At 40.5% G+C, this 12,213-nt stretch overlaps 1 protein-coding gene and 1 long non-coding RNA gene across 4 annotated transcripts in view; one reads left to right on the forward strand and one right to left on the reverse strand.

Moving 5' to 3' along the window:
- LOC126353817 (uncharacterized) overlaps nucleotides 1-8,120 on the forward strand; it is a 145,576-nt gene extending 137,456 nt beyond the window's left edge. Inside the window, exons 3-4 of the long non-coding RNA XR_007565211.1 lie at nucleotides 2,106-2,223; nucleotides 8,043-8,120. This is a non-coding gene — a long non-coding RNA (uncharacterized LOC126353817). The remainder of the gene's footprint in view (nucleotides 1-2,105; nucleotides 2,224-8,042) is intronic.
- LOC126353816 (lateral signaling target protein 2-like) overlaps nucleotides 1-12,213 on the reverse strand; it is a 296,323-nt gene that overhangs the window by 11,876 nt on the left and 272,234 nt on the right. For 2 of the 3 annotated variants that reach the window (XM_050002931.1, XM_050002929.1), the window contains exon 11: nucleotides 8,131-8,226. In XM_050002931.1, the coding sequence (XP_049858888.1) occupies nucleotides 8,131-8,226 (96 nt within the window). Of the gene's footprint in view, nucleotides 1-8,083; nucleotides 8,227-12,213 lie in introns of all 3 variants that reach the window. The other variant, XM_050002930.1, reaches the window with a different exon arrangement.

A 12,213-nucleotide genomic window follows, 5' to 3' on the forward strand; every position in this document is an offset into this window, starting at 1 on the left:
TAATGCCTGCAGACATAGCTTTTGACAATGCTACACTACCATAGAATGAGCACTCGCAGGACACTCAATCTGTTTCTCTAACATTACATGCAGTAGACGCCAAAGTTGGATGAACCATCCACCACAAATATCCATTCTTTCTGGGAGCTCTGTTCTAAAGGAATGGGGACGGGAGGGGACAAAATGGGAGGATATGACGGGGGAAGAGAGGGAATAAATGGGGATGGGACAAAAGTGGAGGGGGGAGGAGACAAAAGGAGGGAGAGCACACAAGGGGGAAGAGGAGGTGGCACACAAGTGGGGGGAGGGCACATGAGGGGAGAGCATGGGAGGGGAGGGCAGGGGAGGGCACACAATGGAAGGGGAGGGCACACTAGGGTAGAAGAGGGGAGTGGAGGGCACAGGGGAGTTGAGGGCACACTAGGGTAGAAGAGGGGAGTGGAGGGCACAGGGGAGTTGAGGGCACACTAGGGTAGGGGAGGGGACTGGAGGGGAGGGCACACTATGGTAGGGGAGGGGAGGGGTATGGAGTGCACACTAGGGTAGTGGAGGGGAGGGCACACTAGGGGAGGGGAGTGGAGGAGGGCACACTAGGGGAGGGGAGGGAAGGGCAAAAGGGGAGGGGAGGGAAGGGCAAAAGGGGAGGGGAGGGAAGGGCAAAAGGGGAGGGGAGGGAAGGGCAAAAGGGGAGGGGAGGGAAGGGCAAAAGGGGAGGGGAGGGAAGGGCAAAAGGGGAGGGGAGGGAAGGGCAAAAGGGGAGGGGAGGGGAGGGAAGGGCAAAAGGGGAGGGGAGGGGAAAGGAAGGGCAAAAGCGGAGGGGAGGGGAAAGGAAGGGCAAAAGCGGAGGGGAGGGGAAAGGAAGGGCAAAAGCGGAGGGGAGGGGAAAGGAAGGGCAAAAGCGGAGGGGAGGGGAAAGGAAGGGCAAAAGCGGAGGGGAGGGGAAAGGAAGGGCAAAAGCAGAGGGGAGGGGAAGGGCAAAAGCAGAGGGGAGGGGAAGGGCAAAAGCAGAGGGGAGGGGAAGGGCAAAAGCAGAGGGGAGGGGAAGGGCAAAAGCAGAGGGGAGGGGAAGGGCAAAAGCAGAGGGGAAGGGCAAAAGCAGAGGGGAGGGGAAGGGCAAAATCAGAGGGGAGGGGAAGGGCAAAATCAGAGGGGAGGGGAAGGGCAAAATCAGAGGGGAGGGGAAGGGCAAAATCAGAGGGGAGGGGAAGGGCAAAATCAGAGGGGAGGGGAAGGGCAAAATCAGAGGGGAGGGGAAGGGCAAAATCAGAGGGGAGGGGAAGGGCAAAATCAGAGGGGAGGGGAAGGGCAAAATCAGAGGGGAGTGGAAGGGCAAAATCAGAGGGGAGGGGGAAGGGCAAAAGCAGAGGGGAGGGGAAGGGCAAAAGCAGAGGGGAGGGGAAGGGCAAAAGCAGAGGGGAGGGAACAAATGGGAGGATGGGACAAATGGGGAGGGGAACGGACAAGGCGAGCAAAAGTAGAGGTGAGGGAACAAAAGGGGGAGGGGTGGGGGAGGAGGGGAGGGGGCTGTGTGGCAATGATAAAGAGCACCTTTTGAGAGAAACAAAATTTGCTCGTTTCGCACAATAAGCTACAAGCGATGAATCAAAATGTACAGGTGGATTCTTTATGTCTGTCAAAAAGATGCATAGATATCTATAAAGGCCTGTGGGATATCAGAACACATTTGCAAACAATGTTAAGGGTTTTGGCACATGGGTACAGCACATTACAACACACAATACTGTCTTCACACATATCAGTGATATTTGATGATATTGTTGAAATTATAAATACATTACTTACAATGTAATAACAACCTCTCCCCTCCCCAGCTCAGTAAGTAATGTATCATATTCTGTAAACATTTTACTAAGAAAACTTTCTGTGACTCAGACCTATCAAAGATAAATAAAAAGAGAGAAGTTGCTATCACAACACAACTACAAAATGTATTTACAATTTGTTATTATTAATCTCCTATTTTTTATGGTGATGAAACACATAAAAATAAATACAATACAATTACCAGCCACTTACAAACATGCTTTTTGTTTTCCAGTTTTAGTATGCAGTAATATTTATTCACTTCTGATTTCTTACAAAAGGAATACACCGAGGTGACAAGTCGTCGGACAGCGGTATGTACACAAACAGATGGCGATGCTACCATGTACACAGGATATAAAGGAAAACTGCAGTTGCGGAGCTGTCATTTGCACACAGGTGAGTCATGTGAAAAGGCTTCGAGTGTGCTTATGACTGCATGGCAGGAATTAGCAGATTTTGAAAGTGGAATGGTGGTTGGAGCTAGACACATGGAACATTCTATTTCGGGAATTGTTGTAGAATTCAATAAACTGAGATCCACAGCCTAAAGAATACCAAATTTAAGGTGTTTCCTATCGCCTCAGGCAATGCAGTAGCCCCACAGCCTTCAAGTAGTACCGAGAGCAGCGTCTGCATAGAGTTGTCAGTGCAAACAGACAAGCAAAATTGAAGTAGGATTTACGGTGAACTTATCTGTTACAATAGTGCAGCAAAATGTGGCATTAAAGGGCTACAGCAGCAGATATCCAATGTATTTGCCTTTGCTAACAGCGCAACATTGCCAGCAGCACATCTCCTGGCATCTTAACCACATCGATTGGACTCTAAGTGTCTAGAAAGCCATGGCCAGGCCAGGTAAGTCCCGATTTCAGTTGGTAAGTGCTGATGGTAGGTTTTGTGTTTGCTGCAGACCAAGCTGGTGATGGTGGCTCCATAATAGCATGGGCTGTGTTTACATAGGATGGGCTGGGTCCTCTGGTCCAACTGAACCTATCATTGACTGGAAATGGTTATGTTCAGCTACTTGGAGACCATTTGCAGCCAAACAATGATGGAATTTTTATGGATGGCAAAGCACCTTGTCACCGGGCCACAATTGTTCACAATTGCTTAGAAGAACTTTCTGGACAAATCGAGCCAATGATTTGGCCACTTGGATCACCTGATATGAATCCCATTGAACATTTATAGGACATAACCAAGAGATCAGTTTGTGCACAAAATCCTCCCAGCAACACTTCCATATTATACATGGCTACAGAGGCAGCATTGCTCAGTATTTCTGCAGGGGATTTCCAGTGACTTGTTGACTCCATTCCACATCGAATTGTTGCACTATGCTGGGCAAAAGGAGGTCTCAGATGTTATTAGGAGGCGTTCCATTACTTTTCCCACCTCAGTGTACACTAATAAAGGTTATTGGGTAATGGTTACTCACCTGTCATACAAACAGTGGCCCTCACACAGTGAGCATTGCTGCTAGTAGTACAAATAACTGCTTACAGTATTTCTTTAACAATTGCCTACATGAAGTTTGAGGCTAGACACCAGGTGATATATTTACAGAATATTTCTATGTGACAAACACTAGCTACATGCAGGATTGCCCCAGGAAACTGTTCCTTGTGGCAACAATGAATGGTAGTACAGAAGTACATCAATTTTTTAATGCTTTCATCAGCAATACCAGTGATCACAAATGGGGTCAACATTGAAATTGTGTCTTTGGGAAGAGCTATCACATGTGATTTTGTATTCAGGTTCTGATCAATAGTTCCTCCCCTCCATGTTATTTGGTTCAACATTTCCTTTCCTTTTATTATTGATGATAATACATTTTGCCTTGTACAGAACTGAAAGAACTTTTCTTCCCCTAAGTGACAGACCACAGACCAACAACCAATCAATAACATTTTTGAATATTTCCTTTATGGTTGCAGTTGTGATCTGCTTGATTTACAATGCTTGCATCATTTCCAAAGAGCACTAGCTCTGCTTTATTAGTACAACATGGAATGTAATTTACGTACTGCAAAAACAGAAGTGGTTGTAGATTATTTGAACCCTGTGAAACGCAAGCAGTAATTCGTCCCCAGTAAGGACGACACTGGCGATGGAAATGGCATGAGCTAAATAACACAACTTTTGGTTCCTTTCAGTTCCTCTCTGTTGTCAGCCACTCAGACAAACAATGAAATTTTTTTTCAGATGACTGGTAAATGCCAGCATCATTTCTTGAGCTAAACACATTCAACACTCAAAGATTTCTCCTGTGACATGTTATACATGAGGTATTCACGAGAGAGAGAGAGAGAGAGAGAGAGAGAGAGAGAGAGAGAGAGAGAGAGAGAGAGAGAGAGTGTGTGAGTGTGTGAGTGTGTGTGTCCGTCCAAAACTGTAAATGGAACCTGTAGTGAGAACAAAGTCATCCGACACTGGGTTCTTTGGCAAAAATAAGTAACCACACTTGATAAAAGCACAATCCTCCGACATGTGCATCTGCATACATGTTCCACAAGCGACCATTCGGTGCATGGTGGAGAGTACCGTGTACAGTTACTCGCCATTTCCTTCCCTGTTCCATGTTAAAGATATTGGTCTACGTGGATCTGTTCTTTTACCTCTGTTCTTTTACCTGTTCTGCAACTCAACAGCAAACGAAATTGAACAATTGTGTTTATCTGTATTCTTACTATTTAAATTTTCAGGTACGCTGCAGTACTTTGATAATTTATTTACCACTGTAAAATTCCTGATTAAGAACAGTTCTAAAATTTTGTATTATGTATATGATGTAAAACATAAATTGACATCCAGTGCACTTTTTCATTAAGTTGAATAGGGTGATGCTGACAAGAAAATATAATACAGCCTCAAAAGTAAGGTCATACACACTTGGATTTGAAACAATGCCAAAAGAACAGTATGAAACTTCCTGGGTGGTTGAAACTGTGGCTGGTTGAAACTGTGTACCAGAATGGGACTCAAACTTGAAACTTTTGCCTTTCATACGCAAATGTTCTATCAACTAAAGTACCCAAGCCACAACTCACAAGCCTCACTGATAACTTTACTTCAACCAGCACTTGTTCCCATTTTCCATATTTCATGTACATTCTCCTGCATCCCTTGTGGGACTAGCAGTCCTGGAGGAAAGGTTAGCCACAGGGTAGGTGAAAATTTCCAGAATTCTGCAAATGGAACAGACTTAAACCTAGGCTAATTACAATGTGTTATCTACATCACAAACTACACTACTTGCAATCTGAAAACTTATGAAAATTTCTAATGGCAAAAACTTCGTAAGTGCTCCTTTATTGCAAATGTATGCAACACTGTTACACAAAAAACCGAAGTTGTTTCCTATAACTGTCAGCTCAAAGCCCTGTAACATACACTTACAAAGGACTGGCCTCAATGGAAAGAAAGAGAAAAACTATAAACATTCCAATAAGACAACAGACTTCAGCTGAACAGTGCTTGGCCTCTTCAAAATTACAAGGCCACACATCAATGACTCAAGTTCAAGCATGAATCAGTAAAACAGTAATGCATTTCAGTATCACTCCGCAATGTGTGAGTATAAATTGTAGCCAATAACAACACAACCAGGACTAACATTGCATACAGAACAATATTACATGTTTGAAACTAACTGTGGGTGATACCTACACACAAGCATAACCTACAATTGACAATGATGAGAACTGCTGAAAGGAAATGAGGCAGTTGTCACATGCTGAATTTCACTCTGAGTGTGCAGTCTTACACCTTATTCAGGTTTCCCACATCCCCTTTTCCTTTTAGGTCATCAATCATCAGACTGGTTTGATGCCGCCACACAGTTTCATCTCCTGTGCCAATCTCACCATCTAACAGCGACACCTGCGCCACACATTTTCAATGATTAGTTGTATACATTTCAATGTCTCTCTGCCCTTACAGTGTCTGTCCTCTTTGGCTCCTCCAGCAGAATGGAAGTTTTTCACTGATATCTTATTAATTCATGTCTTATCATTCAGTTTATCATGAACTCTGTCAAGAATATCCTTGTTTTGTATCTTTTAAGTCCATTTAATTTTTAACATGCTTCTGTAACACCACATATTACCTGCTTCATTTCTCTTCTTTTATGGTTTCGACACAGTCCATAATTCATTTTGATGCTAATCATGTAGCAGATTTTCCAGAGGCAGAGGTTCAACACTATTTCAGTTAGAATCTCCAACTTGCTCTAGTTTCACAGCATGCACAGGGAGATAAGTCAAGTAGGTAGGTTCAGCTGTCTGCTTCTGTTTCCATCAGATTTTTTGATACATATGTATATAAAAAGCTTCCGAAATGTGTGTGTGTGTGAGATATATATAATTAGGAACACAGAGAGTAATAAAACTGTCTCAAATCTACTGCTATCATATGAGTGCATGAGAATAAAATATTTTTACCAACATTAAGTTTGCAGTGACTGTTAAATAACCATTTCCAAACATGGAAAGACCTTTTGTTTCTTTAGAACAACTGCTACATACCTGCCCTTGATTTTTATGCAAAAGTTGAAGTTGTCTTCAACCCCCTCCAAAAAAAAGCCATAGGGTAAAGTAGTAATAAATAACAAAAATAATTAGGATCAGCTAAGTCCATACCAAGGGATTTGTAGTCTCTCACTTAATCACAGTCACCAAGTAACACAGTACTTCCCATTTAGAAACAACAGTATTCTCAGTGACAATGCTTCTCTATGTGGCTTCTGATTATTGTTCATGACACATTTATATCTCTTCACTGGGACAGTGTTTTCACAATTTTTCATGGCCCTTAATTAGGCTTAGCTACTAGTTGGCATACACCTATTTCCTTGGACTTCAAGGACCAGTTTGTATTTTACATAGCTGAAAAATGCCCTCTTTTAATAAAAGTTTGCATATTTTTAAGTTTTTATCCTACGACTATGGCATGTTATCGTGCATCATTATCTTTGTACTCAATAAATTAAAATTTGCCTGTGATTCAAGATGTAAAATTTTTCTCGCATCTTACCTCATATAAGCCTTTTTGAGTTGTCAGCTTTTTGTTAGCAGTTTCTGAATTGCTCTTACTTTTAACATGTTCCTTTGGTGTTGTTGCTGCTAACTATTAATTGCAAAGAAGGTTTTGGCAGTAAGGATTTTAAGGTTTAGCTACCATTCATTTTGTTTAGTAGTGGGACGTTTTTCAATAGCAGTGACACACGTGTATGTACTTTCACCTCGTGACTGTGGCACATTATTCTACATCATCTGTGTGTCCCATATAAATAAAAAATTTGCACGCCACTCATGGAAAGGGAAAAAATTAAGGTTTATACATAAGCTTTAATTCAGCAGCTTGCAGTCAGGAGTTTTACTACAGTTCTGTACTGCCTGCGTTCAATAAGTTTATTTACCACTCTTAATGCTTTTCATGCAACTTTCCTGTAATTTTTTCCCATTTCACATGTAAATCACTAACTCCAATTGTTAACAGTTGAGCTAGTTGGTCTCGTGTTGTTCTTCCCATCAACAGATGGCAGTACTTGTGCCAATCTGATTTACCAGTTTGCTTCCTCCTTCGTGTACACTTCTCCATGCTCTGCACTTGCTGGGGGTACATTGTGTCTTTTCATGGCACTCGGGGTCAAAGCACAAAGGACATGTCCTGATGTTCATTGCTTATTTCTTTATCCAGGCACTCGTCCACAGTATTGTCTGGCGTCACTACGGCGTTGATTTAGGTTTTACCACACCTAGTGTGGCTCCTGTTTTCCAATATGTTACATGGTACTTCTTTCTTGTTTTCTCATGTGTACTAATACATGTAAAAATTATTATTAGCTTCAGTCCCATGTTTCTTTTCACTATCACATCTGATGATGGGCATAGAGGCTGAAAACAGTTGTGGTTTAAGCATTGTAAAATAAAAATAACCTTACAACTGAGGTGGTATTTTCAACCTCTACTGATTATTCTGTACTAAGGCAGGTGTGCATATTTTTGCATAACCCACTAGAATATAAAAACTAATCTGTAAGAATGGAAATCTCCCCAACATGTGAATGGAACAATTCAAATGTTAGTATTTGTTTTCCAAGTTTACATCACATCATAATGTATCTAGTCTTCTAGATTTAAGTTTATACCCTTATTTCCTTCAATTTTCAGTATCACAAAACAAAGACATCTTTATGTTCATTTTTGCAGTGGTTATTATGAACAGCACACTGGCTGTTACAAGCACTTACTCCTAGGATCGTGTAGGAGTTGACTCCTCCAATGTGAATGGCGTCACCTGATACACGAAGCAGCGGTTGCAGACTCTGACAGGCTTGACGTGCCCATACCTTGGCAGTGGGACTGAATTGGAGCTGCATCGGGCACAGAATACCTATGGACATTCAGAATAAAATTTCATGTTGTTTCAAGTATTATTATGTCAAAGATAAATTTCTGTAAACAGACTATGAAACATTGGATTATTTTGGACGAAGCAAAACAAATTTTAATGCATTAACAAAAAAATAAGAATAAATTTCTGAACTGCTTTTTCAACTGTGTCTCAACATTTGCACTGCTACAGACACATTACAAAACACACAACATATTACAGTTTATTTTCTCATACAACTACAAATAGCACTGTTTTACAGTAGTATACCATGAAAACTTAGAAAATTGTGTGGAAGTATAGCACTAAATGTGCAGCAATCCCACTAGCCACAACAAGCATCTTATTCTACAATATTAAAGACAACTTAAGACTTACAGAAGCCAAGGAATTACTGCATTCCATGTCAACATGCTATGTCATGCAATGGCTGAACAATTAATCAAATGAAAGCTTAATGCATGGTCTCTAACGCCACTCCCACTTCATCAATTATGGCTCATATTATCAGGCTTTAGGATGGTGTCATGAAAGACGCAATTCCGAATAAGCTGATGAAAACCAGATCAACAGATACACTGACTACAAGTAAAATGAGGATTGGAAATCCACCTGGAATGAGTACCAACATTCACACACAAACACAACTTATAAGGCTGCCAAAATGGGAACCAAGTATGCAATTTGCTGATTTTCATGTTGCAGATAGTGCACAATATGTAGCCAATTCTCCTAAACCCCATATTATTCTACAAAGAACTATGTCAAACTTGTTTCATAAAGGAATTTTTATAAAAGCCTTAACAATATACCAGGGCATTTTTATCATATCTTTCATGAAAGTTAGAGGGTGGTCCTAGCTATTATAAAAGGTTTAGCAAAGACATCTGACAGTGTAATAAAATGTAAGTGGTATATGGGAAGCTAGGGAAGATTGTTAATTGCACTGGAGCAGCCCATGGCTGGGGGAAAAACAACTATTATATAGTACTTAGACACCTGGAACAGTTGATGGATGCAAATCATGCACAGAATACTGTGCCTTGTCAGCAGCTACGGAGACTGGAAAATGGGGCATCACCGTCACTACAGAAAGGCTAAGGGAAGGACAGGAGAAATAATGCACTCAACCAGTCATTATGATTTGAGTTAATATACTCAGAAGAAAAGCTTCAAAAGGCCAAGATCACCAGTAAAGTGTATATTTCAATAACAGGTTTCAATTAAGTCTACATTACCATCCACAGACCTGCAGTGGAAAGAACCAAGTTGACAGGGTAATAGCATTACAGGGAAGTACAATTAAGTACAAAATTATTTGTCCATACACTTCTTATACTCTACAAATTCACATAACCTCTCCATATGAGCTATGCATCATGTTACATCATGAATATGCATGTAAAGATAATGAACTGTGAACTTATACTGTATCTATGATGTAAATTATATTGTTTAATGCCCCATGTCTAGCCACAACATAAATTAACCCACACATCAAGCGAACATTATGATGTATCTAGACATCATTGATAGTCATGTAACATGTAAGATACCATAATAATTATGTGGGTTGCGACAAGCTGGTGACTATAATGGGGGAAAAGAGAGTGGACTGGAAAACCAGAAGACCTGTAAACTCCTTATTTCTTGATCAAAAAGCCTCAGTTAAAGTGAGAGGAGAAAGTACAAACTGGATCAGACTAGGAAAAGCAGCAAGATAAGCATGCTGTCTATCACCTACCCTTTTCAACATCTACTTGGAAAATATGACTGACCAATGCTCATTAGATGAAAAAGGAGTAGAAACTGGAGGAAGAAGAGTACAGTGTTTGAAGTTTGCTGATGACATGGTCCTTCTAGCCACAGGGGGAAAAGAATTACAGGATTTGGTGGACACCATTGAAGCTAATAGAAAAAAAAATTATGGAATAAAAATTAATACAAAGACAACAAAAGTATTGGCATGAGGAGGAAATAAAGGAATAAAAATTAAGCTGAATGGAGAAATATTAGAGCAGGTGCAAAATTTTAAGTATCTTGGAAGCAGGATAAACACCAACTGGAAGTGGACCACAGAAATTAAAAACAATGATAGCAATGGCAAAAAAGAGGCATTTTATAAGAAAAGGAGAATTTTCTGCAGCGGTCTGGAGAGAGAACGCAGGAAAAAGACTCATAAAATTTCTTGTATGAAATGTTGTTCTGTATGGCGCTGAAACATGGACTTTGAGGAAGAAAGACAGAGAAAGGCTGGAGGCTTCTGAGATGGGGACATTGCGGAGGATGGGAAGAATAAGTTGGATGGACAGTGTAAAAAATGAAGAGGTACTGAGAAGAGTGGAAGAGAAAAGACAGTTACTAGATGTAATAAAAAGAAGAAAAAGAAATTGGATTGGGCATATATTAAGAAAGAATGATGGAGTGATAAAAACAGTTTTAGAAGGTTATGTAGAAGGGAAAAGGAAGAGATTTCAGATACTGGATGACATTATGGACGGTACAACATAACAGCAGCCTTAAGAAGGAAGCAAGGAAGCAATGGATCACAGAAAATGGAGAGGCAAAGGACCTGCTAATATAGCAGAAAACTGATGATTAATAATTATATAACAATATTATGAAAAGGAAAGTTGCCACTCATGTTGCCCAAGACTGTGTGTGTGTGTGTGTGTGTGTGTGTGTGTGTGTGTGTGTGTGTGTGTGTGTGACAGTCTTTTTGTTGGGCCGATCTGCGACTCAGCAGTGTGACAGTCTTTTTGTTGGGCCGATCTGCGACTCAGCATATCTGCTATATGGTGAGTAGCAACTTTCCTTTTCATGATATTGTTTCATTCCATCCTGATTTTCCACTGTATAATAATTGTATATAATGAAATAACAAAAGTCATAAGACAGTGAAATGCACATACACTGATGGCGGCAGTATCGTGTACACGAGGTATAAAAGGGCAGTGCATTGGTGGAGCTGACATTTGCATTCAGGTGATTTTGTGAAAGTTCCAATGTGATTATGGCTGCACAACAGGAATTAACGTACTTCGAATGCAGAATGTTAGTTGGAGCTAGACACATGGTACATTTCATTTCAGAAATCATAATCGAATTCAACATTTTGAAAACCACAGTGTCAAGAGTGTGTAGAGAATACTGTATTTTGGGCATTACTTCTCACCATGATTGATTTGAAGAACATTCTGGACAGTTCCAGTCAATGAGTGGGCTATGCAAATTGCCTGACGTGAATCCCCTCGAACATTTATCGCAATACTGAAAGTGGTCAGTTTGTGCACAAAATCCCGCGCTGGCAACACTTTTGCAATTATGGACACATATTGAAGCAGGACGGCTCAGTAATTCTGCAGGGTACTTCCAATGACGTGTTGAGTCCATGCCATGTCGAACTGTTGCACTGCACTGGGCATAAGGAAGACTGCCATGATATTAGGAGTTTTTCCATGGCTTTTGTCACCACAGATTTATATTGCAATTTCTAGGTATAGAATCTGAATACTTTATGAATAAATTACCAAGTTTGTTGTTCCAAATACAAATATGCCAATCTGGAGCCTGTTTTATTGATGCACATTATAGAGTATGAAGAATGTTTGGCTTGATTACTTACTGGATTATGTCATAAATTGATTATATAAACTCTACAACTCTACAACTTTTTATAAACATTTGTTGTTTTAATATCACTATGGTTTTTGATTTCAATTATGCTTTCTGTATAAATACGGTAATGGTTTTTTGAAAGCTCTTTTTCAATTAGCATATTAACAATTACTCGGTATTGTATATTCATGCCTTTGTTTTACACAAAACAATTCCAAATTCTATGAACGCAGTGCCACCTGGCAGGCTTATGGAGCTGTGTTTTTTCTGCACCTCAGTCTGTACTCAGCTACTGTTGGTACACACTGTTTATTTTATACCCGACATGCTGATATCCAGTGATTTAATGATCTTCACATGTGTATTTGT

The sequence above is a fragment of the Schistocerca gregaria genome, chromosome 3 (assembly GCF_023897955.1).
Source record: "Schistocerca gregaria isolate iqSchGreg1 chromosome 3, iqSchGreg1.2, whole genome shotgun sequence".
Lineage (NCBI taxonomy): Eukaryota > Metazoa > Arthropoda > Insecta > Orthoptera > Acrididae > Schistocerca > Schistocerca gregaria.